This window comes from Aegilops tauschii, chromosome 1 (assembly GCF_002575655.3).
Source record: "Aegilops tauschii subsp. strangulata cultivar AL8/78 chromosome 1, Aet v6.0, whole genome shotgun sequence".
Classification (NCBI taxonomy): domain Eukaryota; kingdom Viridiplantae; phylum Streptophyta; class Magnoliopsida; order Poales; family Poaceae; genus Aegilops; species Aegilops tauschii.
The window spans coordinates 22,412,116-22,434,219 of NC_053035.3; the positions used below are offsets into that span (position 1 = coordinate 22,412,116).

Below are 22,104 nucleotides of genomic sequence, written 5' to 3' on the forward strand. Positions count from 1 at the left end.
CCAAATCTTTCCTTCTATGTCCACTGTTACTATTGAAGAACCACAGGTAGTCAAATGCACAATGCCATTCAAGAATATGGCATCTTGATCACCCACCATAGTATCAGAAGCCCACCCACTTTCCACGTAAGTCCATCGTTCAGTTCCCGATGAGTAGATCGCTACTTTTCTGATTAGTTGATAAATATCTGTCAAGGGCGCAACCACAACGAAGCTAGAGGGCTTGACTGCGTCGAAACCCAAATAGCGTTCGACGTCCGCTTGGTCCATGCATTCTATCGGAGGCAACAGAGTCCACTTCTCGGTTGCCGGATTGCACACGACATAATCACATTCACCCCGCGGTGAGTACGAGTTCTTCCAACACATGCAAAGGAGAAGGCTGCTGGAGCATTGTGTGACCTCTAAGCTTTCGTAGCTCTTGCGCAAGAAAGAGAGATCGGGATCGACCAGACGGGGGCCACCCCCGGTCAGACCATGGAAACTGAGGCCTTGGTGTTCCTCGTCCAAGAAGTAGAGGCCGGATAGGGCCTGCGGCGACCTCTTGTGGGTGTCGAGGCCGGAGCAAAGGTCAAGCCACTGCTTGGACCCGCACTTAAAACGGCAGAGCGACTTGTAGTGCACCCGCGACAGGATTTCGATGATGACGTCGTCGGGGAGGCTTGCCGCGGGCTGCTGCTCGCGATCGCGCCTCTGCTTCTTCTTCTACAAACGGATGAGAAGATTGTTTATCCCTAGATTTTGATTGGAAGGAGGAAGAATTTGGGGAGGAACAAAACCTCGGAAGCTATTGAAGCAATGACGGGGAGCGTCGGCGAAGAAGACGAAACGTCCTCGGGGCAGCCATGGTGGCCGGTCGCCTGCGGGGAATCCTGCTCCGTGTAATCATCTCCTCCTCCTACTGGCGGCATCGTCTCCTCGGTTCGCCGGGCTAGGGTTTGTGGTCGGAAATTGATCGGCCCCTGATCGACGACTGAGCACGACCCTTCTCTTTTTTGGCCAGATCGTAGCGAACCGAGCGTGACACCGGAAGAAGTATGGGCTTGAGTATCGTTGCTTTTATACGGGCTTTCAAGAACGGCCCACTTTATTCTGATATATCACGTCAGCCACCCACAGTTCCCTCTTCTTTTTTCTCCTCAAGCTCCAATGTCAAACAAAAAATTGTTTCTGGAAAGGGACATGAATTGTTTCACATTTTCTTGAAATCTCTGCCAACTTTGGCATGGTTTCGAAAGGGTGGTTTACAAATTTTTTTCCAGAAAAATGTGTGATGATTCATGAGTGCAACAATTAGTTACCTACTGAAAGTTAAAGCTCGAAGATGATCACTACAGTGAGTATACAATGTATCTTTAAATACTATACCTCTGTGTCAAAATATAAGACGCTTTTGCAGTTCAGATTACCTGCCAAAATATCAGATTACAGCTACTTCAGGACGGCCAGCCTGAGTGGTAAACCTGCTGCCCAAATTGATCTCCATAGTGCCCAGTATCTCGCAGTTACTAGCTTCTCTACATGGTATTGGACCTCACTGTCGGTGTGCGACAATTTTCAAAGATCTTCGGTGATGGAAAAATGCAGAAGGCGTCGTCCATGTCGTAGGATTTCAGAGAGAATCTATGGTCAGCCAACGAGCATAGGACACATGACAAAACTATGTCCTTTGGATGCCTCAAAAATATCTTCATGTGGGCAGTGTTGTAAATGCTGAGTGGGAATCAACAAATGAAGGCTAGTGCATCACCCTCGCCCCGCATTGTCGTCTTGCCCACCCAAAAAACATGTTTGGTTGGAGGCTCTATCATTGTGCTTTGTTTGGGTCAAGGGATTGCTGGATGCTGACACAGATCCTACATCAGTTTGTTGTATATTAATGTAGAATGTGCCATCTGCCAGCCTCACCCGCCTGCCCTCTTCCTGCCTTCTTGTATGATTACTGCTTTGCCAATAGATTTTTAGGCATGTTTCCTGATGTAGGGTTTAGTGTTTCCTTCTCACCATGTACGTTAATACCTCCGTTTGTACATATAAGTCTTTCTAGAGAGTTCAATAAGGACTCCGTATGTAGTCCATAATCCATATAAAAATATCTAAAAAGAACTATATTTAGGAACGGAGGGAGTATTATATATGAAAAGAAGGCACTTTGCTGATGCAGAGTATGTGTACAAAGTTGTGATGAATTACACAGGCCTTATAGTTGGACCAAGCACCTGGATAATTTGCTTGATCATAATGAGCAGCATCACTCATGCAATTTGTCTCATAACATTCGTGGACCCATATATCAATGATTGCTGTTCTCTAAAGGATAAATTTCGACCAATTCCCAGTAATGGCTTAGCAGGGATGATCAAGTTGGCAGCAAATGCATGGCAGATTGGACATGAACTAAACTGGGAAAAACTACAATAGAAGCAAGGTTTTGGTTACCGAATGAGGCAATTTTGCCGAGGGGGACTGGTAAATGTGGTTACCACGGTTACCGAGAAATACCGAGAATATTTCGAGCGAATTTTATAGTTGAATTTTGAATTCAAATAAGCGAATGAACGAATATTCAAACCAGAGACCTCTCAAAACAAGAACTAGGTTGCTACCAACATGCCAGAACCAACTCTCATGGCATTAACTAGATCCTACGTACTTTAATGTAAATCGAGTGTTCAAATTCAAAATTTTCAAAAAATGGTATTTTTTTGCTCGGTATGACGATTTACCGAGGGGCACGGAAATACGAGGTAACCATGGGAAATTTTGAAATTTCGACCGGTAACCAAAACCTTGAATAGAAGCAACATTTTGTGTGCAAACATCGAAAAAATTCAACATCAGCGTCTGATCTTAGGTGAATGTCTCAGATGGATCCTGTTGGAGCTGGTGGAGTGATTTGCTTTCTATACAACTCTTTAGTCATGGCGGTTTTCGCGAATGCATGACGCTCCACTAGCTCTTGTGGGATCCATGTGAGACATCCATCCGAGGTCCATCTTTTTTTCTAATTTTTGCACACATGCATGAACTCACCGGTGGATGGATTCAGAGCTGTGACTATATCTAATATCTGGTTCTAGTGTGGTGATGTGGAGTGGTGACGAGAGAGTGACTTGTGCGGCTGATGGTTTCGAGATGGTGACGTCTGAACCCGAAGCTATGTGCATTATTGCTGTTTGTTTCTAAAGGGCAACTTGCCCAACTTGCATAGGGATTACATGATTAATATTGTTTTGATAATTTTGTGTAAGGTGTCCTCTTTTGGCTTGATGATAAATACTAAATACATTATGACTATGATAAGGGAACCTGTCAATATGATTAGTGACTAAGATAATCATGTGCCCCAAAGTGACCTTTACAGATATAATATATTTTCTGAGGCAAGGCGGCAGCCTCGTGATATTTATGTGGACGGATTAGGCTTGGTATTAGCCACTCCATCGGTTTCACTAACTTTTTTTTACATCATTGGTTTCACTAACCTGGCAGACAAAGAGGTTAGTCGATAGAATTGAACCGTTCTTGCTTTCCTTAGACCTACTACGTGCTATTTGTCTATTCAGTGAGAGCAAAATATGATATGATTCGGTGCAAAAAGTTGGTTTTATTTTGCGCCTCCGCCTGAGACTAATGCAAGAAAAGAAATAATCTATTTTCTGAGGCAAAGGCAGCAGCCTCATGATATTTATGCTCCAGGATTAGGCTTGCTATTAGTTAGTCCATCGGTTTCACAGTACCTATCATGCAGTCATTTGCTGCGCGCGTGCACACACACTGGTATTTGTTAGAACAACTCTAGCAGATGCCCTAAGAACTTCCACTGTAAAATCGCTTTAGGGTATACCGCAAAACGTTTTTAGGAGCTTTTACGGTATGGATATGTGTGTCAGTAGAACAGATCCCGTATAAATTGTCAGCAAAATAGCACAAAGCCCCTTACAAGCAAAATAAATATCGTAATTGGGACCTTTTGTACTGGTCGACCTCCTGCTCGTGCCCGATCCGGCTGGATCTTTCATGGACTTTTCACAAACAAAAAGGTTCTTCCATGGACATGGACAGGGAGCTCGCAGCACTGGCAATCTCGCAGATGGCGCGCGTGGCGGGCAACAGCTTCTTGAGGCAGCGGGTCATCGAGGGCGTCGCCTTCTCCGTGGTGCTCTTCCCGACCGGCGAACCCTCGGGACTAGGGGAGAGGAGGCTGTCGCCTTCCCCGTGACGCTCGTCCCGATAGGCGGCTGTGCGGCGTCCCGGGTGGCGCCGCTGCTATGGGAGACAGGGGCGGTGCTGCTGCGGGGGTTCCCCGCATGGACGGTGGCTGACTTCGACGGTGCCGTGGGGGCGCTTGGGTACAAGGAGCTGCCGTACTGCGAGACCGCGTGGCACCGCGTGCACGGATGGCTCTGGCCATCTGCCATGTCGAGCTCCGGCCATCTCCGCCTCCTGCCATGTCCGGTTCCGGCCATCTCCGCCTGCGCCAGAGCGGTTGTAGCTGAAGTTCCACTCCTGCCAACTGCTTTTGTGTGATAGGGAACCCGTAAAATATCGGGCAAAAATTGAAAATTTGAGGTAGCAGGTATCTTTTTTAGGGCGAGTTGTATTTTTTTATGGTACGGTCCATTTTGCAGGATTTGATTTGGAACCTTTTTTCGCCGAAAATTATAAACGTCAGTTATTTTACAGTTTGAGGCGTTTTAGGGCATTTGCTAGAGTTGCTCTTAGTAGAATTGAACCATTCGTGTTCCTTCCACTAGATCAGCACATGCTACTTATCTATCCCTCATAAAGAAAAAAAAAACATGCTACTTATCTATACAATGGGAGCAAATATGGTATAATTCGCTGAAATGTGGTTCTACTTTGTGTGTCCGTCTGAGACAACCGCATATAGGAAATGACCGCTACCAAATACTTCTTCCGTTCCAAATTTTAGTCCTACCCCAAGTAAATTTTTCTGAAGTCTGACAAGTACATAACAAAGATATTAACGTCGACAACACCAAGTTAGTTTCATTAGATTGTTTGTATATATATTTGATGTTGTAGATCTTAGCACAAATTCTCCCATCCTCTTTCATCTATTGAAGGCATTTACTACTTAACTTGCTGTAACTTCGGAATTACATAATCAACTCGGATCCTTTAAAACAATTAGTGCTGGCGTACTAGGGACTGGATGCAGTGGAAAGAAGGTTCAGTAAGTTACGAAATCGTCTGGCCGATTTTGAGAAGAAAATATGGCCACGGAGAGCGCTTAACCAATAAAAGATTAAAAAAGTTTGTGTCGCATTACCGCAGTGTAAACTAGTATAAATATATCATTGGGAGAATTATGTTGTTCTATACCTCTCAATAAAACAAAGTTATTTTCCTCAAAAAGAAGAAAGAACAAAAACATATATAAAAAGAATGAATGAAAGATTAAGTTCTGTGAAACTGAATCATCTCTTTGATCAGGGACACAAGAGTTATTACACATCAAAGCTGGAGCCACAAAACAAGAAGATTAGGTCCATATCGAACAACTGGTTTTTATTGGGTTGCTAGTGTCACTTTCAGAGACCATCTGACGGTCTTTTTGCAAAACAGGGAATATAAGGTGCACAACCCCGGAATTCTTCAGAAGTATTGATAAGATACACTTTCTGATTATCTATATCATACGAGACTGCCATTTCCCGATAGATAAGGAAAATCGAATTACAATCTAGATTCTTTTTTGAAAAGGAGGATGTACCTCCGGCCTCTGCATCTGGGCGATGCTTGCAGCCATTTTATAATTATTCATAAAGCTCTGACAAAGGTAATACATCAGCAAGCTTGAAGCCATCATCTTGGCAACACTTGTCGCTACTCCTATTCCCGTGATGAAGGAGTGCCGAATGTCTGAGCCTAATACCAAATAGACATCGCACCAACACCTAACATCTAATGCCGGATGCCCCATCCAAGCTATATACCTGGACTGGGTTACACACTGGTCCGACACAATTTCAGTGGGCACCACATGTGCACGCTGCAATGGCCATCACCTTCTTCATCCACCGATCCATCCTCAGATCAGATACCGACGCATCGACCTTGCCAGGCCTCTCTGCCATCGAGGCCACCACGACGCCAGACAACGTCGTTCTCCTGCACGAGTCCATCGCCACCCATCGGACGCCGAGTCTCCACTGCGCCACGCCGCCGAGATCCGCTGCCATCGATGTGTAGGATGAAGCACCGCTCCACCACCTACCAACGCTCAACCACCAAGCCGTCCACATGTCCGTCCAGCCAATGAATGTCTCCAAAGATGATGCCCCCATGGGGGTGACGACGAAGACGTCGCCATCATCCGATCCAGGAGGCCCCTCAACGCCTCCAACGAGGGCTACGACGCCCACGGGCGCCGCCGTCAATGGTAGCCTCCTCCAGATCTGAGGTTTCCCCCCAGAAACAATGGAGCGAGGGATGCCCAACATCACCTCCCACGAGGAAAACGACACCCACGAGCGTCGCCGACGACGGTGGCATCCTCACCTGCTTCAGCAGCTAGGCCACCATTTCCTCCTCCACTTGATCCATCGCCGGGAAGCCACCGCGAGGCAACACTCACCGATGAGATCTCTTTGGACCGACGATGAAGACAACCAAAGGTAGAGGAGGTCTCATCGCTGCGTGACGGGCGCCATGGCCACGCACACATCGTCCCAAGGCGCCCACTCAAGATCCACCGTCACAGCCATGCCTCCTAGTCGCGATGGAGGGACGCCCCGCCGCCGCCATCATCCCCCCGCATGGGGTTTGCCCCGCCGGGATCCGGCGGCGGCGGGAGGGGAGGCGGATGGGAGGCCGAGGGGATCGGGAGGGAGGTGGACGAGATCTCCATTACAATCTGGATGAATGGCCAACATCATGTAGAACTCGTCATCTTTGCGACAATGCCTTCCGAACAGTTCCAAAACATTAACAACGTGCTTTAGAGTCCAGTTCCCGCTACCATAATCTTGAAGAACCCAAAGAGAGAGTTTGCAACCATTAATATTATATACACTCCAAGCATGCAAGCATCCCTGAGACAGTCCAATGGCGTCTAACGAGTGTAGCACTCTAATTTCTCTCAAAATCATTCCCTCTATGTCCACTGTTACCATTGAAGATTTATTAATGCTAGTCAAATGCATAATGCCATTCAGAAAGATGCCATCTTTATCAGTACACATTACTAGAATCGCACCCTACGCCTTGTGCTAGAAACACTCGACAAAAGGCAAAAAACCCTCGGCAAAGCCTTTGCCGAGAGTTGTTCTCTGCAAAGACCACCAGATGTATACCTCTCAGGCAAATAGAAAGTTGTCAAGAGCCAACCATCGGACACTCGGCAAAGAGTTCGCCGAGAGCCAAATAGTGCCTCTCGGAAAAATAAAGTGACTTCACAGCCGCTGGTTCCACCAGAACGTAGATTGTCTTGACGGCCAACATTGTCGGCGTACAAACGTAGATTGTGTGCAGGCTTACTCCTATTTTTCTTTTTTTTGACATAATTAATTAGAACTTTTTTGAAAGAATGGGTTTCTCTCCGTTGCTACTGGTCTTTAGCTAGTGTATAGATGGGATAAGGGACACCACTCAAAAAATTAAGGATAAGGGACTTTTACTAAAAAAAAAATTAGATAGGATAAGGTACTCGCGTGTCCCTGGTCGTCCGTTCTCCGCCCAGCAAGCGCTGCGCCGGCGCTGCCATGATGGTCGCTTCCGTCGTGCCCTCTCCGCTGGCTGGTCCTGCACTCGCGAGGCCTGGCCGCACGCGTCTCCTTCCGCCCTGCGACCTGCCGGCCGGCTCCTCTTTGCAATCGGCCAGCGGCTGCCGCATCGCCCGCGGCGGCGCACGGCGCCCGCAGCACATCTCGTTCGCAGCCGGAGGAGGCGCAGGTGAGGAACAAACCCTTTGCATTTCTCACGCCTTCACAGATCATATATATTAGCTGGAGAACCTGTAACTTCAGAAAACAGTGGATGTAAATCTTTCTTCTGTGCTTTACTTTCTGAGGAACTTCTGTGTTTCAGTATTATTGTCCAAGATTAACTTCCAACTATATATGTTGATCCTAACTCATATGCATTACTCGTCATTCATTTTATTTTACTTTTGCACTTTTTTTCGCCTGTAGAGGGTGACGCTTTTGTCGTAGAAGGCGCGACGAATGTGAAGTTCTCCAGGGAGCTAACTGTTCCGGGCCACAAAGAGCCTCTGATCATCCTCGGCACAGGTACATTTGCTTGCCCCCGGCCATGTCCTTCTTTCGAGATTGTTAACTTGCATAAATGTGTGTGTAGTACTTTTTACAGTTTGCGATTTGAATTTTAGCTCACTCTAGGTTACAGAGACAAGTTCTTCGTCAAGGTATACGCCGCAGCGTTCTATGTGGATATCTCCATCGGACTCGATACCGAGCAATGGAGAAAAAAGGTTGGCCTCGAGACTTTTGATGCTTCCTCTGGTTTTGACTCCATTTTTAAAGGTAAGAAACAGAATCGATCCAACTAGCAAATGCCCAAGGAGTGGGTTCATGAATCTGTAATACATGCTGATCAGACACCGTACCATGCAATGCAAATGCAGCACCGGTTGTGAAATCTCTGAATATAACTCTAGTTAGAGACGTTGATGGCAAGACCTTTGTGAAGGCTTTGGATGGCGTTATAGCTCGCCGGATTCAGAAACGGACCGATGAGGAAGAATCTTCACTGTCGGCTTTCCGGAACAGCTTTCTAGGGCGCAATCTCAAAAAGGGAACAACCATCTATTTAACTTGGTTGGAACCCTCAAGAATGCTGGTGAGTGAACAATCAGTCCCACCATATTCAAGATTTTAAGCAAATTCATCTAGAGTTGTTGGTAGGAAACAATTGACTCTTCTACGGGCACAGCAAGAAAACACAGGCATATCTTGTTGTGAAATTAAGATAATTTTTTCTCCAGGCTTATTAGTGGATTGAATTACTTTACCGCGACGACATTGCAGTTTTTCTATTGATTGAAAGGGAATTTAATTATAGAATCTCCTTTGCGAATAATTCTGAATCTGGATGGTGGTCTTCCCAAGCTGTGTCTCACCTCTGAAGTCTTAGATTTCCAAATCAGCTTGTTTGAATTTGTTATACCCTCGGTAAATTAGTGATGCCGATTCAGGTAATTAGTTTCTTGTATTTCCAAAAAAATCAGAGAGACAGGTTGTTTGACGAAATTGATTGCTGACGGCGCTGCATGCATGATATTTCATCCTGTTACTAATTCGTGCTTCTGTAGGTCTCGGTTTCGACCGACCAAGGTCCATCCCAAGTCGACGTTGAGGTCAAATCAGCTACTGTCAATTATGCTCTATATGATGGCTTCTTCGGCAGCTCTCCCGTATCCCCCACTTTGAGATCTTCCACTGCTCAGCTGCTAGAAGCTATCCTTACAAAGTGACGTGCAGAGCAGGATCAATGTATATATGGTCCCTCAAGACAAAGTCCAGAGTGATGAATCAATGAATACTATAGCAGTTTTCTTGGATATTGCATCTCATATATTCGAAATCAGATTTGCTATTTCACATCTAAATATGAAATAGCTATCTCACATCTAAATCTAGAGCCATTGGATGTTGTCCTGTCTTTAAGATTCGCGCACACACATTTTTCTGCCCCCGCTTCGTGCGTACGCTAAGTCAGGACCGCCCCATCTATCCTGTCGCCCGTTTCTTCGTGCGAGCCTGATTCGCACCGATGCATGTGTGCGCGCGTGGTTGTTTGTTTTTCCTCGGTCCATTGTGTGCCCACGGCCGGGTTTTTGTTTGTTTTTGTTGGCCTGTTAGAGCAACTCCAACGGGCCGACCCAAACGGACGGCGATTTCGTCCGCTTTTTGTCCGTTTGGGTCGGCCAGACGGACATGGAAACCCGCTTCCGCATTTGGGTCGGCGCGTGTGCCCAACGATGGCCTGAACCCATTTTGACGGCGCAAAAAAAATGAACACATGCATATTAAAAAAAGAAACAACATTAATTAAACATTAAAGCCGGCCACGAAGGCCGGCGAGAGTCCACGCGTCCACATTTGCATTAAAAAATATAAAAACAGCCTAAACTACGAGGCAGCGCGCTGCCCTAGGCGGCGTCGTCGTCGTCCTCGGGGTCCGTGAGCGTCGGCGCCGGCCCGGCCCAGGCGAACGACGTGTTCCAGAGCGTCGTCATGTCGGGCTGTGCCGGCGCAGGCAGTGCCGGGGGGGGGGGGGGGGGGGGGGTGCGGCCGCCTGTGCAGCCGCGGCCCGGCGCGCCTCCTCCTCGGCCTCGCGCTGCTCCTCCTCGAGGTCGCGCTCGAGCATCTTCTCGTACTCGCCGCGACGACGCTCCTCTGCCAGCCGGCGCTGGCACCACATCTCGAGGTACGCCTGCTCCTGCGCCGGCATCGCCCCCATCCAAACCGGTGGCGCAGACACCCACTCGCGCACCACTCCCGTCCAGGAGAAGCGCGCGATGGGCTCGGGCTCCAGCTCCGGCTCCGGCTTGATGGGGGATGGCGGGGCCACCGGCGGCACCACGCTGTCGCCCGCCGCGGAGAAGGCAAGGGCCTGCGCCATTGCCGCCTCGTACCGAGCCTCCTCTTCCGCCTCCGCTTTGCGCCGCTCGTCCTCCTCGCTCTCCCGGTAGACGGCCGCAAGGGCCGCCTGGTCCTCCTCGCGGACGACGAGCGCCGGTGGCGGCGACCTCCGGCCGACCTCGCGCACCACCCGTCGCCTCGCCCCCTCGTACTCGAAGGCGAACCACCTTGCCCAGTTGAGCGAGTCGGTTGCGTAGGCGGGGTCGCGGCGCTGCTCCGGCGTCAGCAGCAACCGCCGGCGCCGCACCTCCTCCGCGTGAGCACGAGCCGTCCGCGGCGCCGCCGGCACCGGGATCCTATCTGGATCCAGATGCCAGTCGTGCGGCAGCGTCACGTCCGGATACGACAGAGGCTGGCGGTGCTGCCAGTGCCATTCCGCCTGGTGCACTGGCACGTTCACGCGCTGCCTCTGCCGGCGAAGCGCCGGCGCCGGCGGAGGTGGGAGGAACTCTGAGGGGAAAGGGGTGGCGGGGACTTGCCCTTGGCCTTGCTGCCGCTGGCGCCGGAGAAGAGGCCCATCTCGCTGTGGTTGTGGTGGCTAGGGTTTGCCGGCGACGAATGAGCAAATGATGGCAGATGTGGACGGCGAGTTTGGATGAGGACGGCCCCGCCGCACGGTCGGCTTAAAAAAGGACGAGCGCCGTCGCTGACGCGTGGGCCCGTCGTCATAAATTAAGCTGACCGTGTGGGCAGCGGGTAGTTGGACGACCGCCATGTAGGGACGCGGCGGATAGCGAGAAGGCGCGTGAAGCGTCCGTTCGGCGTCCGCGCCGACGCATTTGTGGCGCAAATTTGGGCCGCAAATGCGTCGGCGCGAACGCGACGCGGACGTGATTTGGGTTTAGGTCGGCGCGTTGATCGTCACTTTTGTCCGCGCCGACCCAAACAGACGCAGGCGAACGAAATGGGTCGGCCTTTTGGAGTTGCTCTTATGCCCGCACAGGGCTTTGGGCTGTTATACGCATATCCTTTTGCTGGGCATTAATAGGAAGGCACAGCAATTTCGTCCTTTCGCGATTAATAAATGTGTTCTTTTTCTTGGCTAAAAGAATGTGATGTTTTCCATGCTGGGCTGCAGGGTAAAAATGCACGAGTCGGTTCTGTTTATTTTTCACATTTACCTTTTCTTTTTGTTTATTTGTGTTAAATTTATGAACTTTTTAAAATTTAAATGTTTACAATTTCATGATTTTTAAAAAGAATTGTGAAAAACGACGTTCTTTGTGGCTTGTGTAAAAAAAATAAAGAAATGCAAAATGAATAGTTGTAATGAAGCATCAGAAATTGTCTTTTTTACACAAGCCATAAAAAACCTTGTTTTTCACCCAAAATTTTGTGCACGCGCATATAATGTCCGGATATACACGCGAGATTTTTGTTCGGAATTTTTTAACTTTTCAAAATGTGTATTTAGACAATGGGTGCATGTGCACCTAGGAGCCACATTGCCAATTTCCGACGGAAACATATTTATATACAGGTTTAACATTTTTTACATACATGAATAGCATTTTTTGTCTTTCTTTATTTATTTGTTTGAAGTTCATGAACTTTTTTTCATCACATTTAGCGATGTCTGATCTAAGTTTCTGATCGCTTGACCTGTTCGCTTTTAAAATGTTTGTGCAAATCTTGACCGTGGATTATTTTGTCACGCGCGTCCTATACTTCCATGTCCCGTCGTACGTCTGGTGTCCACTTATCATCCCGTTCGCGTGTGCGTCTTTTGTTGGGCCGACTTCATGACGCGATCTCGAGACCCGTTTTACTTTTTGGTGTGCGTTTTATAAGTTGAAGACACGAGTTGGTCACTGCTTCCTCAGTTCCATCATCATTGTCTATCTCCGACTCCCATTTGCATTGGATTAGAGCCGATGCGAGTAGGAAGGAGGAAGACGACTATGGGTTCGATCTTTGTCCACACGATGAAAGAATATCTTTGTCCACCTTTTTGCATTGTGTTTTCATCTAGGGATTTTGTGATTTTTGTGATTTCCATTCATAGACTTCTTTTCCTAGGTGCAACTGCACCCTGACATGCAATTGGTCCGCCTTTTGTGTTTCAGTTGACAAACAACTATCTTGCAAGTCCGCCCTTGACACGCAATCTTCAGTCGAGGGGGCGGAGGGTAATCATTTTTGTCCCAGTTGCAACTCCATCCTCAACATGCAGCCGGGTCTGCATTTTCCCTAGTTGCAACTGGGCATGTGTTTTGTTTTCCAATCCGAGTTGTAAGTGCATGCTTGACTCACAACTAGGCTTCTGGTTTGTCATTGTCCCAGTTGCAAGTTCACTCCCGACTCACAAATGGTATCGTAGTTTTGTGTAGTTGTCACAGTTGCAAGTCCGTCCTTCATTCGCAACAAGGCTCGTAGTTTGTTTCATCCCAGTTGCAAGTCTACCCTTGACTCACAACTGGGCTTATAGGTCCATAGTTGTGCCAGTTGCGAGTCCACCCTCGACTGGCAACTAGGCCCATATTTTTGTTGTTATCTCAGTTGGAAGTCCACCTTCGACTTGTAACTCATATCTTAGTTTTGTGTAGTTGTCACAGTTGCAAATCCACCGTTGACTAACAACTAGGCCGTAGTTTGTTTCTTCTCAGTTGCAAGTCCAACCTTCACTCGCAACTTGACCCGTGTTTTGTTTTCCATCCTAGTTGCAAGTCCACCCTTAACTCGTCACTCGGCTTGTAGTTTGTTTTATCCCAACTGCAAGTTGACTCTTAACTCACAACTAGGCTCGTAGTTTTGTAATTGTCTTAGTTGACTTGCCAAGTTCGACGTCGACTCGCAATTGGGCTCGTAGTTGGCCCAGTTGCAAGACTACCTTTGACTCGCAACTGGGCACATAATTTGTTTCATACCAATTTCAGGTCAAACCCTTGACTCGCAACAAGCTAGGCTTATAGTTTCCTAGTTTACAAAGTTGTCAGTCCACTCTCGTTTGTCTAATTGGCTCGTAGTGGTCCTAGTTGCAACACCACACTCGACTTGGCAACTGGGCATGTGTTTTCTTTTTCTTCCCAGTTGTAAGCCCACCCTCGAGTCGCAACTAGGATTGTGGTTTGTCATTGTCCCAGTTGAAAATTCACTCTCGACTCGCGAATTGTTAGGGATATAACTACTGGGTATAAACCGCCCAGGAGGGGCCGGGTTATACCACTAGCGGCTTACCGCTGAAGATGGCGGGTTATATGAGCATGTGGACGGCCCAAGACTCAGAGGTGACTTACGGCCCGGGTGTATGAACCGCCATATATGTGTGACTTGTATTGTAAGGCAAGCGTAGATAGTCACCGAGCCGGACACATTGTCTATGAGCCGGCCGGGACTCCGTGAACCGCCAGGCGTCAACCTGTGTATATAAAGGGACGACCTGGCGGAGGTTTAGGGCAAGAAACAAGAGATCAAGAACTAGGTCAAGCGTATTCGCTCCCTGGTAATCCAAACCCTAGCAATACCACCTCAAACTGGATTAGGCTTTTATCTTCACCGCAAGGGGCCGAACCAGTATAAACTATCTGTGTCCTTTGTCCCGATTAACCCCTTTAAGCTAACCTAGTTGCGTGTGCGTCTTTTGTTGGGCCGACTTCGTGACACGATCTCGAGACCCGTTTTTCTTTTTGGCGTGCATTTTATAAGTTCGCAAGCTTTTAAATCTAGGCCGATGTCATTTCAAGAGTTCGAGAAGAAAAAAATTGGTCACGGACAAGTTAACCAAAACAAAGATTCAAAAAACACACTACTGAATTGCTAACTTGTGTGGTACTGGTACTACTGCAGTTTAAACTACTACAAATATATCATTTCAAGAGTTATGATCTTGTACACCCCATAAGAAAACAAAGTTATGTTCCCCTAAAATAAGATAAAAAGAAAGAAAGAAAGAAAGAAAGAAATATTAAGTTCTGTTAAACATAGTCACCGCCTTCATCACTGACATATGATTTGTTACATACCCAAGGTAGTGCCACGGAACAAGAAGATTAGTCCCAAGAAATGATTTTCATGAGGGCACTAGTGCCACTTTCAGCGACCAACTGAAAGCCATTTTGCAAAACAGGGAATATAAGGCACACAACACTCGTGTTCTTTAGAAGTGCTGATAACATGCACTTTCTGATTATCCATGTCGTATGAGATTGTAATCTCCTCATCAGTAAGAAAAATCAAATTATATTTTGGATGAATCGCCATCATCTCGTAGGTCTCATCTTTGCGGCAATGCCTTCCGAACAGTCCCAAAACATTAACAGTGTGCTTTAGGGTCCAGTTTCCTCTATCATAATCCTCAAGAACCCAAACTGAGAGTTGGCAATCAGGACTATTATTAAGATGCCAAGCATGCAAGCATCCCAGAGACTGTCCTATGGAGCATGCCATGTGTGGCATTTCAATTTCCTTCCAAATCCTCCCTTCTATGTGCAGTGTTACTATTGAAGAATTAAGGGTACCGAAATGCACAGTGCCGTTGAGGTAGATGAAATCGGCATAACCAGGCACTATAGTTCTGGGACCCCACTCACTTTTCATGGAAGTCCATCGTCCGGTTTCTGATGAGTAGACCGCCAGTTCTCTGATTTGATGAATATAATTTGTGACGGTCTCAACCACCACAAAGCTTGAGGGGTTAACTGCATCCAAAGCTAGATACAGCTCGGCTCGGATTAAACGGTGACCATCCGCTTCGTCCGGGAATTCCATAGGAGGCAGCACAGTCCACTTCTCGGTCGCAGGATTGCACACGACATAATCATATTCGTCTCGTTGAGAGTATGGTTTCCAACATGCACAAAGGAGAAGGCTACCGCAACATTCTTCGGCAGTGATACGTTGGTAGCTCCCACGCAAGAAAGAGAGATTGGGATCGACCACAGGGGGAACACCCATGGTTAAATGGTGGAAGCTGAGGCCGTCCCGGTCGTCGGCGAAGTAGTAGAGGCCGGACAGGGTCCGCGGTGACCTCCGGTGCAACACGTCAAGTTCGGAGCAAAGGGCGAGCCACTGCTTGGACACGCACTTAAAGCGGCAGAGTGACCTGTAGCGCACCCGCGACAGGATCACGATGAGGACGTCGTCAGGGAGGTCCGCCACGGGCTTCTGCTCGTGCCCCTTCTTCCTTTTCTTCTAGTACAAAAGAAGAGACGGTTCGTTCAGGACCCTGTTCTGTTTCTTGGATGGAAGATTGGAGGAGGAAGAAGCGGGGAACAGACCTCTGAAGCAATGATGGGGAGCAGCAACGGCGAATGGGACGGATCGTACTGGTCGCGGACCAGGGGTCCTGCTCCGTGCAGCCATCGCCTTCTCGTCCTGGCGGCATCGTCTCCTCGGTTCGTCGGGACTAGGGTTTGTGGTCCGCAATTCATCGGTGCCTGATCGACTGGACAGGTTGGGCTTTTTTATTGCATAGGTATGAGGTCGTTGGGCTTCAGCAACATTTAGATGGGCTCCCTAGAACGGCTCAACTCAACCTTTAGGTTGCAAGTAGTAGTACGTAAAGAGAGTAGTGGGCTTTCCTATTGTAGATTTACAGGTTTTGACATGTCCTCCTGACAAAAAAAAATACAAATTTGTAATGGTAATTCGTATAGAATATATTTTTCATGAACGATGTGGTTTCATTATAATTGTCATATTCGCTTTGACAATAAATGTTAGCACATGATGTTAAACTTCATACTGACATGTACCATTCAAAGCGGCGACACTCGCATTGGCTCGACAATACCGATAGTGCTAGCGCAACCTCATCACAGCCACACACAAGCCGCCACCACGCTGTCACACACATGAGGCCGTACACGAGCACGCACACAACAACACACATGAGCATAGCAGGGGCCATGGTCCCGGGAGGAGCACTAGTATGAAAACGCTTATAGATGGGCCCAAATTAGTGACAGGCATAGTCAGGAACTCGTCATTGCTATTTTTGAAAAGTAGCAGTGGCGGGTACAAATAGAACCCGCAACTGCTCGTCCAACTATAGTGGCGGGCTAAAAGCAGCAGTGTCGGGCATTTACTTAGGGCCTGCCACTGGTATGTCTTTCATCAGTGGTGGACGACAAATATGCCCGCAACAACATTATTTTGACAACCCACGCTCAAATATTTCAAAATTTAAAAAAGTTAGATGTGGTGGGTAGTCGGGGAGACCCGCCACCATTATCTTCTATCCGAAAAATCATCAACAAATCATATTTACTAAACCTAAAATACTGTCATATTGGTCTTGGGACTTTGTATGTCGTGTATTAATCACAGGAAAAGTTTAAAGTGCAAACGATTTTTAAAAATGGAGTTGAGTGAGAAAAGCGGTGGTTTACATCCGAAGCCCTTACACTTCATTTGAGAGTGTTCGGTTTGTACATGAGATGCATCAAATTTTTACCGTAATGCTCTCAGTTTTTTTACCACACCCTACAAGAGTGCAATGAAGACACAATGCCAAGTTTAATCCCTCTCAGAGCTCGTACCAATGCTATTTTGTGGTGAAGAGTGTTTTTCCTTTTTAAGTGGCCGGGAAATCGGCGAATGCATCGAAAATAGCATACCAGCTCAAAGTTGACGTTGAGCCCGTGAGCTCAATAGATGAATTATTCAATGATCAAGGTTGAGATTGAAGTTGATGATGATGAAGCTGTCTGATTTCTGACAGATCCGTGGTGGTTGCGTCATGTATTGGAGGCCGGGGCGGCGACGTGGCTGGAGGTTGGCCGGGCACGGCGTGGTTCGTCTCTGGGGCGTGTATTAATGACCCACTTTTTTTTGAAATGCGTCCTCTTTCTTCCCGATTCAAGACCAGATATTTAACTTGCTATGATTATCAACTCAGATACTTCAAACCATGAGTTAAAAATCGGAGGAGGACTAAGTTTGCATATACTAGGGACTCGATACAAAATTTTGAATGCTAGGCGGTGGCATGCCAAAGTGTCTGTAGGTTATAATATGGCATACCAACGTTTGAGAAGATAATATTGGTCACGGACAGCTTAACCAAAACAAAGAATAAAAAAACACGCTACTCCCTCCATTTATAAATATAAGTATTCTAGAGATTCCACTATGTACCACATACGGATGAAGGGAGTAGTACTGCAGTCTAGAATAGTACAAACTAGATGATACCCCGCGCGTTGCTGCGGGAATTGCCTGTCACTTAATACGACAATCGATGAAGTGGGTAGTAGAGAAATCATGATGGCATTTTATGCCTGCAATTAGTGTAGCGAATCTACGCATAAAAGGGATTACCACTCGGAAAAGTGTTCGAAGTTCTCAACATGGCATGGAAGCAAACAAAACCAAATGAGAGTTATTTTGGGTTGAAGTTGCAGAGTCTGCCATTAGTGCAATGAATATAGATCAATGTGGTCACCATATCTACAAGATAAGCAGTCTGTCATTAGGATATTGCATGGTAAAGAAGCAAATATAAATTGTCCAAGATAGATTAGTTTTTATTCATGCAGTTACTTGCACAATTAAAGTTCCACTAAGAAAGAAAACACTCAAAGTTGATCAACCCAATGAGGACTAATTATTCATTTAAACAATACGTAGTACACCAGATTTAGTGAGAAGAAAGAGTAGTTTGTGAGAACCTTGCATGCGTGGTTGACAATGTCCTGCATATGGCAAAAAAAGAAACATTATTGCAAAGGTTAAACTTGTATAGTCAAGCTAGCTGTGAGAAACTAAACATGAGGCTGAAATAAATGGAAACATCAGACCAATAGGATCGCTCCAAGATTGCTAGTGCTATCCACCTTTACAAATCAGATGGAAATTGCTTAAAGGAAGCATGTGTTGTTATTTTGGTTTGTAGGTAACCTGTTCAAACAAATACATTACATTGGAATGGGAAAAAATTATTATTCCTGTCTACACATAGAAACAAATAGAAGGGCATGCTCATCCAACAGTAACTAATTAAATTCAGAGATGGGAGCTTCATGCGAACAGTATAGGTAACAAAATAGAATGTTATCAGAAGCATGTGCTCAGCTCATTTAGTGTAAATAAGAAAATGAAGAGATGAGACTTTGTTTCCCGAGTAGCAAGAGTCCTAAGAATCAACGAAGCAGCAATTAATGACCCTTGGAGGTAAAACTTTGAGCACTTTTCAAGTTGGAGTGCGATCTGAAAAATTCAAAGCCAAGAGCCCAGGGATAGTAGAAATCAAAGGTAGCTGAAAACTAAAGCTGTCAGATATACCAAAGTGCACGACAGTCAATGTAGACGACAGCCATGGTGCACAACGGCCTCATAGGTTATGCATTCATCAACGACCTCGGATTCTAGGTGGCTGGCGACGGTCCGACGGTCCGTCTGTGTCCCAACGCCCAAAGAGATGGAGGCGAGGAAGACCGTCGGGCGTGCTGGAGAAGGTCAGAAGGAGAAGATCGGTGTGCACACACGCCGATTCGGCTGTGCCTTTCCTACGAGCTCGGTGGCCAACAACAGAATCGTGGCCCAACCCGCGCAGAGAGGAGTTGCAGGCGACACAAACCGGCGGTCGTGCGAGAGTAGTAGACTTCATGCGGAGATGGCCTACCGGTGGCTCCTTCATTTTGATCGAGAGAGAGAGGGCAATTGACGGCCGTCAGCTGTGTCTAGGCAAGGGAAAACCTGACCTTTTTTGACTGGGGAGATCGAGGTGCAGGGCTCTTTGTTCTTAAGGAGAATGGCTTTTAGGATTATGCTTGGAAACCGAAGAATTAATGGAGGGACAGAGGCTGCTCGGCTCCTATGGTTGGAAACTGAACTATTAATGGGGAATCAAGCCGCTAGTATTCGTTTTGCTGAACTTTACATGCATACTCAGTACGCCGATGCAGTTACCTAAAAATAAGGGGGGAAATTAGTGGTTGAACACTAAAATAAAAATGATGATCTGGCTGCATGTGCTGGTGTGGCATGTGTGGGACATGTGTGATGAGGTGTATATGTTGCATGTCTAGATAAATAGGTTAGTGGGGTTAGTGGGTTGCTCCTATTTAGTATTGATGATGTGGCATGGTGATGATGTGGATAGTGTGCATGTTGAGAGAATAGGTAGAACTGGGGAGCAACTTCTTAAGAATGTTAGATACATCATCGAAATAAGTATGATCTTCTATACCCCTAGAAAGACAGAAACAAAGAAAGAAGGATTAAGGTCACCTCCTCCGTCAGTGACATAGGAGTTGTTATATATACAAGGAAGTGCCAAAAAAACATGGAAGATAAGTCTCAATAAACATGGAAGATAACCCCTTAAGGAAGATAAAGTTATGTTCCACTAAAGAAGAAAATGCCAAAAAACATTGAAATAATTATGATCTTCTATTCTATACCGCTTATAAGAAAACAAAGTCTTGTTGGAACCCTCGTTGTTGTCGTGGCAGAGGTGCCGGCATCGATACAGGGAGTCCACCATGGCGGAACATGACTTTTTTTTCGACGAGCCACAACATTGCCCGCGCCCACTGCGCCGACCCACCAACAGCAACACAGATGTGTCGTCGTCAAGGCCAGCCTGCAGCGCAGGTCCGAAAAGGGACTAGCACGCCGGGCACGACGAGAGGCATGACCACCCGCACCGTGAGGAGGCATATAGAACAAGTCACCGGTGAAGGAAATATGCCCTAGAGGCAATAATAAAGTTATTATTTATTTCCTCATATCATGATAAATTTTTATTATTCATGCTAGAATTGTATTAACCGGAAACATAATACATGTGTGAATACATAGACAAACATAGTGTCACTAGTATGCCTCTACTTGACTAGCTCGTTAATCAAAGATGGTTGAGTTTCCTAGCCATAGACATGAGTTATCATTTGATTAACGGGATCACATCATTAGGAGAATGATGTGATTGACTTGACCCATTTCGTTAGCTTAGCACTTGATCATTTAGTTTACTGTTATTGCTTTCTCCATGACTTATACATGTTCCTATGACTATGAGATTATGCAACTCCCGAATATCGGAGGAACACTTTGTGTGCTACCAAACATCACAACGTAACTGGGTGATTATAAAGGTGCTCTATAGGTGTCTACGATGGTACTTATTGAGTTGGCATAGATCGATCTTGGGATTTGTCACTCCGATTGTCGGAGAGGTATCTCTGGGCCCTCTCGGTATTACACATCACTATAAGTCTTGCAAGCAATGTGACTAATGAGTTAGTTACGGGATGATGCGCTACGGAACGAGTAAAGAGACTTGCCGGTAACGAGATTGAGCTAGGTATTGAGATACCGACGATCGAATCTCGGGCAAGTAACATACCGATGACAAAGGGAACAACGTATGTTGTTATGCGGTTTGACCGATAAAGATCTTCGTAGAATATGTAGGAACCAATATGAGCATCCAGGTTCCGCAATTGGTTATTGACCGGAGACGTGTCTCGGTCATGTCTACATAGTTCTCGAACCCGTAGGGTCCGCACGCTTAAAGTTCTGTGACGATCGGTATTATGAGTTTATATGTTTTGATGTACCGAAGGTAGTTCGGAGTTCCGGATATGATCACGGACATGACGAGGAGTCTCGAAATGGTCGAGACATAAAGATCGATATATTGGACGACTATATTTGGATATCGGAATGGTTCCGAGTGAGACCGGGGATATACCGGAGCACCGGGAGGTTACCGAAACCCCCCGGGAGGTATATGGGCCTTATTGGGCCTTAGTGGAGAAGAGAGGAGAGGAGCAAAGGAGGGGGCCCCCCCAAGCCCAATCCGAATTGGGAGGGGGGCCGGCCCCCCCTTTCCTTCCTCCCTCCTTCCCTTCCTTTCCCTCTCCTACAACTTGGAAGGGGGGGAATCCTACTCCCGGTGGGAGTAGGACTCCCCTTGGCGCGCCCTCCTCCTGGCCGGCCGCCTCCCCCTCCTCTACTCCTTTATATACGGGGAGGGGGGCACCCCTTGGAGACACAACAGTTGATCACTGATCTTTTAGCCGTGTGCGGTGCCCCCCTCCACCATATTCCACCTCGGTCATATCGTAGCAGTGCTTAGGTGAAGCCCTGCATCGGTAACTTCATCAACATCGTCATCACGCCGTCGTGCTGTCGAAACTCTCCCTCGATCTCTACTGGATCGTGAGTTCGTGGGATGTCACCGAGCTGAACGTGTGCTGAACACGGAGGTGCCGTACGTTCGATACTGAGGATCGGTCGATCGTGAAGACGTACGACTACATCAACAACGTTGTTATAACGCTTCCACTTTCGGTCTACGAGGGTACGTGGACGACACTCTCCCCTCTCGTTGCTATGCATCACCATGATCTTGCGTGTGCGTAGGAATTTTTTTGAAATTACTACGTTCCCCAACAGTGGCATCCGAGTCAGGTTTATGCGTAGATGTTATATGCACGAGTGAGTTGTGGGCGATACAAGTCATACTGCATACCAGCATGTCATACTTTGGTTTGGCGGTATTGTTGGATGAAGCGGCCCGGAC

At 47.0% G+C, this 22,104-nt stretch overlaps 2 protein-coding genes across 2 annotated transcripts; one reads left to right on the forward strand and one right to left on the reverse strand.

The window, feature by feature from the left end:
- The first annotated feature begins 7,510 nt into the window (after nucleotides 1-7,510).
- On the forward strand, nucleotides 7,511-9,547 carry LOC109785677 (fatty-acid-binding protein 3, chloroplastic). The gene is made up of 5 exons (XM_020344277.4): nucleotides 7,511-7,920; nucleotides 8,160-8,258; nucleotides 8,367-8,510; nucleotides 8,612-8,826; nucleotides 9,299-9,547. The coding sequence occupies exons 1-5, from the start codon at nucleotides 7,731-7,733 to the stop codon at nucleotides 9,458-9,460; spliced, it is 810 nt and encodes a 269-aa protein (XP_020199866.1). The 5' UTR covers nucleotides 7,511-7,730; the 3' UTR covers nucleotides 9,461-9,547.
- A 5,116-nt stretch (nucleotides 9,548-14,663) lies between these two features.
- On the reverse strand, nucleotides 14,664-16,479 carry LOC141026979 (putative F-box protein At3g52320). The gene is made up of 2 exons (XM_073503888.1): nucleotides 16,363-16,479; nucleotides 14,664-15,761 (listed from the first exon to the last, which is right to left on the reverse strand). Exons 1-2 carry the CDS (start codon nucleotides 16,477-16,479, stop codon nucleotides 14,664-14,666), a joined length of 1,215 nt encoding a protein of 404 aa, XP_073359989.1.
- Nucleotides 16,480-22,104: the final 5,625 nt, after the last annotated feature.

Coding starts and splice junctions, on each gene's coding strand:
- LOC109785677 (XM_020344277.4), top strand. CDS start 7,731: ATGATGGTCGCTTCCGTCGTGCCCTCTCCGCTGGCTGGTCCTGCACTC. Junction 8,511..8,611: donor TTTTGACTCCATTTTTAAAG/GTAAGAAACAGA, acceptor ATGCAAATGCAG/CACCGGTTGTGAAATCTCTG. Junction 8,827..9,298: donor TGGAACCCTCAAGAATGCTG/GTGAGTGAACAA, acceptor GTGCTTCTGTAG/GTCTCGGTTTCGACCGACCA.
- LOC141026979 (XM_073503888.1), bottom strand. CDS start 16,479: ATGGCCCCTGCTATGCTCATGTGTGTTGTTGTGTGCGTGCTCGTGTAC. Junction 15,762..16,362: donor AGGTTGCGCTAGCACTATCG/GTATTGTCGAGC, acceptor CTTTTGTACTAG/AAGAAAAGGAAGAAGGGGCA.